Raw genomic sequence first — 6,155 nt, forward strand, 5'->3', positions numbered from 1 at the left:
CCTCGGGAGCTTCCGTTGCCTCTGCTGGCCAGGTGCGTGCGTGTGCGTGTGCGTGTGAGCGTGCGCGCGGGCGGTGGCGGGGCGCTTTCCATCTGTGCAGGTGACTGCAATGTGAGCCTCAGTTTCCTGATCTGCACAATAATAGCACCTGCTCCTCAGGGTGCAGTGAAGAGCGGCAAGGAGTGAGGGCAGCGAAGTGCGTGGCCTGGTCCCGGCACAGGCAAAGGGCTCAGTAACACTAGCGTTAATAGTGCTGCTCCCCCTTAATGACTTGTACCCAGAGCTGTCCACCGTGACTGGGCCTGGGCCACCCTGGTGGCAGTGGAGGGGAGCTACCTGGGTCCTGTGACCTGATGCCAGCGTGTGCGTCCCCAGGCTTTAGCGGCCAGCGGTGCGAGGTGGATGAGGACGAGTGTGCCGCGCACCCCCTCAGTAACACTAGCGTTAATAGTGCTGCTCCCCCTTAATGACTTGTACCCAGAGCTGTCCACCGTGACTGGGCCTGGGCCACCCTGGTGGCAGTGGAGGGGAGCTACCTGGGTCCTGTGACCTGATGCCAGCGTGTGCGTCCCCAGGCTTTAGCGGCCAGCGGTGCGAGGTGGATGAGGACGAGTGTGCCGCGCACCCCCCCCACAATGGCGGCCTCTGCCTGCAGCGCTCCGACCCAGCCCTGTACGGGGGCGCCCAGGCCACCCTGCCGGGCGCTTTCAGCTTCCGCCACGCTGCTGGCTTCCTGTGCCGCTGTCCCGCAGGCTTTGAGGGTGAGTCCCCTGCCAGGGAAGCAACCAGCCATGCTCAGATGTCCAGAAAGGGATCTCCAGCCCAGCCTGAGACCTGGCCCTGGCGGGCAGCTTGTGCCACCTTGTTGAGTCAGTGCCTTTCTCAGGACCTCAATGTCCCTAGCTATAAAATGGACTCTTAACTCTGGTCTGGCCTGAGGGTGAAGGTGGGAGCCACTGATGGGTCTCTTGCAGGGGACGACTGCAGCGTGGATGTGGATGAGTGTGCCTCGGGGCCATGCCTCAACGGTGGCCGCTGCCAGGACCTGCCCAGTGGCTTCCAGTGCCATTGCCCGGATGGCTACACAGGTGCTGGGGTGGGTGGGCCCCAGGAAGGGTGACGTCTGAGCTGGTGGCTAAGGTCCCTTCTGTCTGCTGTGAGATGAGGGCAGATGTGGGTTCCGTTGCGCAGGACACAGCTGAGGGGGGCTGGGCTGAGCCAGGCTCTGGAAGTGGGCCTGGGATTGGCAGATCCATTTGAGAAATGTTTAGGAGCCGTGACCTCCCAGTCCTCACGTGTGAGTAGGGTGTGTTGAGGGTGCTTGCTGCTGGCAGAGCCGTTGTCCTGGGTGGCATTGTCTGGGGACTGTGTGTGTGGCCTTGTCCACGTTGGCTGTTTCTCTAGCACCCACACAAGGGAATGCTAGCACCAGGGGCCCGGGAGAGAGGGTTGGGCTGGACTCAGAGCAGGCTGAGGCCCTGCAGCCCTGGCATCAAAGGCCTGAGCTGAGGCCACTTGGCTTCTGGAAGGACAGAGCCGTTGAGCCACGACAGGGGAAGGTGAGCTTTGCAGAGCTGGACAAACTCTGGCCTGCTGCGTGGGGTGGGGGTGTAGGACTTTTCTCCTTCTTGGGTCCATGCAGACACACAGTTATACTGGTGGCTCTGGGGGACACACACTCCCCAGTGTCCCTGCCCCTCTGGAATGCCAGTACCTCCTCCCTGCCGCCTCCCTTCATTCCTGCCCAGGCACACTGCCTGCTCTGCCTGCAGGTTCCCCGGGCACAGGCTTCCTGTCTGGGGAAAGTTATGGGGATCAAAGATGTTGTGGCTCAGCACTCCAACCCCGAGGTGATTCATGCCCTTGAGGGCCCTGAAAAGTGGGGCTCCTGTCTCCTGAGGTCCCTATTCTGCCCAGTGCCAGCCTGGCTTCTGAAAAGCACTCTGCATTTTATTTCTCCTCAGCATGGCCCCACGAGGTAGAGGGTCACCATCCCCTCTTACAGAGGTGGCAATGGTGCCCTAGAGAGAGGCAGCATCCTCTAGGCTCGCTGGCACCGGCCAGTCTGGCTCCTTCCCAGCTGAACTGAGGGTGACAGGCAGGGCGGGTCTCTGGGGTCAGGGCCCGGAGGGGACCCAGCTGTGGGACTGGGCTCCTTGCTCGCCTCCCTTTAGGCAGGGCTGGCATGGGGGAGGCCAGTGCCCAGCATTCCTGAGCTGCTGGAAGGTGGGGTTGCCTGGTGTGAGTTCTGCTCCAGGCTTCTGTGGCCACTGCTCTCAGCTGTCTGTGGGGGCCACATGGCGCTGTGTGTCCTGCGTCCCTTCCTGGGGACCCTGTGGCTCCTGGCAGGTACAGAGGACAGGGTTGCATGCAGGGGGAGGTTGGGCCAGGTGGCTGTGATTCCCTGGAGGCACCTGGCGTCTGGCATCTGTGGCCTGACTGGGCTAGGTGTCCCATCCTGGTGGCTCTCTGGGCCTGGGTTTGCCCCGCTGGGATGTGGGGGGCAGGGCTGGCCTTGGTTTGTTTCATAGTGGCTCTGGCTGAGCTGCGGTTGGATTATGGTCTCGAGTTGGGGCCTGAGCACCTGGTGAGAGGCCAGGTGGGGAGGATTAGGTGGTCTCTTCACAGCTGGTGTAGAGTCCCTCAGAGGGACGGTGAGGTAGAGAAGGGGGCCATTCAGTGTGGCCTGGATACACAATTCACCCCCATTCTTCTGTTCCACCTCTGTCCACAGAAGCCGTGCGAGGCCCTTTATTGGGCATCAAGGACATATTTATGCCTGAGGGGGAGCCCAGTTTGCAGAATGAATAAGTTTGAAAGTTAGAGTAAGGGAGGTTGAGGCATTCCATGCAGAGAGGAGTGTGAGCAAAGCTCTAGACGCAGGACTTCCCAGGAAATGCTTGGGAGTTCATGGCTCTTAGGAAGCAGCGTTGAGGCTTGAGAGCTCGCTGGAGCCCAGCTATGGGGGTGTTGAAGGCCAGGGTGTGTGACTTATGTCAAGCTGCAGAGGAGCCTGGCCAGCTGATGTGGAAGCAGTGGACTCTGACTGCTGGTGGAGAGGGATGGAGGGAGGCACCTGAGGGTGCTGACTGGCTCAGAGCTGTCAAGACAGGAGGGCCGGGGCTTGGAGAGTGTAGAGACTCCAGACAGGAAGGAAAGGGACCTCAGCAGATCAGAAGTCCTCCGGGAACGGGTTTGGCTGATAGGTACTGAGGTCCCCCCCTCGCAAGAGTCTTGTAAGTTCTGGGCTGAGCCTGTGGTTCTGGCCCTGGGTGTTACTGAGCCTCAGCCTGTCTCTCCTGAAGGACTCGCATGTGAGGAAGACGTGGACGAATGCCTGTCGGGGCCCTGCCTCCACGGTGGGACCTGTGACGACACTGTGACTGGCTACACCTGCTGGTGCCCCGAGAGCTGGGGTGGACACGACTGCTCTGTGCAGCTCACTGGCTGCCAGGGCCACACCTGCCCCCTGGCTGCCACCTGCATCCCCATCTTCAAGTCTGGGGTCCACACTTATGCCTGTCGCTGCCCGCCTGGTACCCATGGGCCTGACTGTGGCCAGAATACCACCTTCTCTGTGGTGGCCGGGATCCCTGTGTGGGCATCAGTGCCAGCTGGGGGTCCCCTGGGCCTGGCACTAAGGTTTCGCACCACCCTGCCTGCTGGGGCCCTGGCCACTCGCATTGATACCCAGGACACCTTGGAACTGGCACTGGTGCAGGCCACACTTCAAGCCACACTCTGGAGTCTCGGTGCCACCACGCTCATCCTGAGACTGCCGGACCTGGCCCTAAATGATGGCCATTGGTACCAGGTGGAGGTGGCTCTCCACCGCGGGACCCTGGAGCTGCGGCTCTGGCATGAGGGTTGCCCTGCCCAGCTCTGTGTGGCCTCTGGTCCTGTGGCCCCAGTTCCCACAGCTTTGGTTGCCCCTGGGAATTCTGGGCCCTGCTCTGCCCAACTGGGTGGCTCGGCCTTCGCTGGCTGCCTCCAGGATGTGCTGGTTGATGGGCACCTTCTGCTCCCGGACAACCTCAGTGGGAATATTATCCTGGGCTGCGAGTACCATGAGCAGTGCCAGCCTCAGCCCTGTGCCCACGGAGGTGCCTGTGTGGACCTGTGGACTCACTTTCACTGCGACTGCCCCCGGCCGTACAGAGGACCCACGTGCGCCAATGGTGAGGCCAGGTGGGTGGGAGGCAACACCTAAAACCTGGCTCCCCCAGCCCGCGGGCCTCATACCCAGCCCCGTCTCTCCTTGCAGAGATTCCTGCTGCCACCTTTGGCTTGGGGGGTGCCCCGAGCTCCACCTCCTTCCTACTCCAAGGGCTGCCTGGCCCCAACCTCACCGTGTCCTTTTTCCTCCGCACTCGGGAGCCCACCGGCCTGCTGCTCCAGTTCGCCAATGACTCAGAGCCTGGCCTGACCGTCTTCCTGAGTGAGGGACAGATCTGCGCTGAGGCGCGGGGCAGCCCCATGGCGGAGCTGCCTGGGCCCTGGAATGACGGGCGCCCCCACCTGGTGACCCTCAACTTCGGGCCTGATCAGCTGCAGGAACTGGGGCGGCAGGTGCACGTGGGCGGGACGCTTCTCCCTGCTGACAGCTGGCCTTGGGGCGGCCCCTTCCGAGGCTGCCTCCAGGACCTGCGGCTCAATGGCCTCCACCTCCCCCTCTTTCCTCTGCCGCGGGACGACTCCAGCCAGTTTAGCGAGCTGGGCCAGTCCTGGAATCTCACCGAGGGCTGTGTCTCCGAGGACACATGCAATGTGAGTGCCTGGGAGGGGACCTTAACCCAGGATCTGTCCTGGGTCACTGGGGGTCAGCATGTCCTTTCCCTAATGGGGAAACTGAGGCTCGGGAGGTGCAGTGGCCTGTCCATGATCCTGTGGCTAGAGAGGCAGAGCTAGATTTGCATTCACCTCCTCTATCCAGCTGCTCTTACCTTCTGGTGGTCTCTGTGCCTGTCCCCCCATCACTGTCTGAGGACACCCTGATTTAAATGTAAGGCTGCCTGAGCCTTCTGCGTGGGGGAGAGGGACCCGTGGGTTCAAGAACAGTGCTCACTCGGGAACTGGAGTGGCCACAGTGTGACCCGTTTCCTGTCTCTGCTGGCTGGTGATCTGAGCACGTGGCCTCACCTCGAGGGTGTTGACCTCCTCTCCACATGGTTTTGAGGTCGTGTCCCCAGTAGCTGCTCTGTGGAGAGCCACAGCAGTGATGTCATGGTTTGGCTGGTGCTGCCTGAGGGCCTGAGCTAGCCTGTGCCCCGACTGTCTCACAGCCCAACCCCTGTCTCAATGGTGGGACTTGCCTGGTCACCTGGAATGACTTCCACTGCACCTGTCCTGACAACTTCACAGGGCCCACGTGTGCCCAGCAGCTCTGGTGCCCCAGCCAGCCCTGCCTCCCACCTGCCACCTGTGAGGAGGTCCCGGATGGCTTTGTCTGTGAGTGTGTGCCCCCGAGGGAGCTGGATACTCAGGCTGGTTAGATCCTAATGGTTTATTCTGGACCAAGGGCCAGGAATATTTGCAGCCCCTGCCCAGGGTGGTGGGCCACTGGGTCCAGGGGGACAGAGTCTTTCTAAAAAAGGGGAGCACGTGCAGACTCTGAGAGGGCCCAGGGAAGGACCTTTCAAGCAGGAAGGAGAGCATGTGCAAAGGCCCCAGGTCTAGAAAACCAGCCAAAACACAAGTACAGAGGAGTACAGCAGGAAATGGGGTGAAGAAATGGGTAGGAGCTTTGAATCCCGAGCCAGGCAGGTTGGACTTTGTCCCGCGGGCCGTGGGGACTGCAGAAGATTTTAAGTAGGAGGAAAGGATAGATTGCACTTTGAAAAGATGACTGGCTAAAGTGAGGAGGAAGCCTCTGTGATGAGTCAGAGGACCTTCCCGGAGGAGGGAGGGGGCAGATTTTCCAGGCGTGTTACCTTGTGGGGAGGCACAGTGGTCTCCCCAGCCATGTCCCAGAATGATTCCCTGGGGGTAGGGAAGGCATGGGATGGGTGGGTGGAGGAGAGGGTGGGTGGGGGCGGAACAGCGGCTCCACCTGCGAGCTTGGGAGCTGGGAGCGGTGGCATCGCTGGCGAAGGCTCCGTGGGTCATTTCCTACCCTCTCCCCCTCTTTTCGCAGGCGTGGCCGAGGCCACATTCCG

General features: G+C 61.5%; 1 protein-coding gene across 1 annotated transcript in view; it reads left to right on the forward strand.

Moving 5' to 3' along the window:
- Crb2 (crumbs cell polarity complex component 2) overlaps positions 1-6,155 on the forward strand; it is a 19,101-nt gene that overhangs the window by 6,825 nt on the left and 6,121 nt on the right. The window contains exons 3-8 of the mRNA XM_033758986.1: positions 523-761; positions 975-1,088; positions 3,306-4,178; positions 4,265-4,767; positions 5,283-5,448; positions 6,134-6,150. Coding sequence (XP_033614877.1) covers positions 523-761; positions 975-1,088; positions 3,306-4,178; positions 4,265-4,767; positions 5,283-5,448; positions 6,134-6,150 — 1,912 coding nt within the window. The remainder of the gene's footprint in view (positions 1-522; positions 762-974; positions 1,089-3,305; positions 4,179-4,264; positions 4,768-5,282; positions 5,449-6,133; positions 6,151-6,155) is intronic.

The sequence above is a fragment of the Fukomys damarensis genome, unplaced genomic scaffold (assembly GCF_012274545.1).
Source record: "Fukomys damarensis isolate Sample0158 unplaced genomic scaffold, DMR_v1.0_HiC HiC_scaffold_36, whole genome shotgun sequence".
Classification (NCBI taxonomy): domain Eukaryota; kingdom Metazoa; phylum Chordata; class Mammalia; order Rodentia; family Bathyergidae; genus Fukomys; species Fukomys damarensis.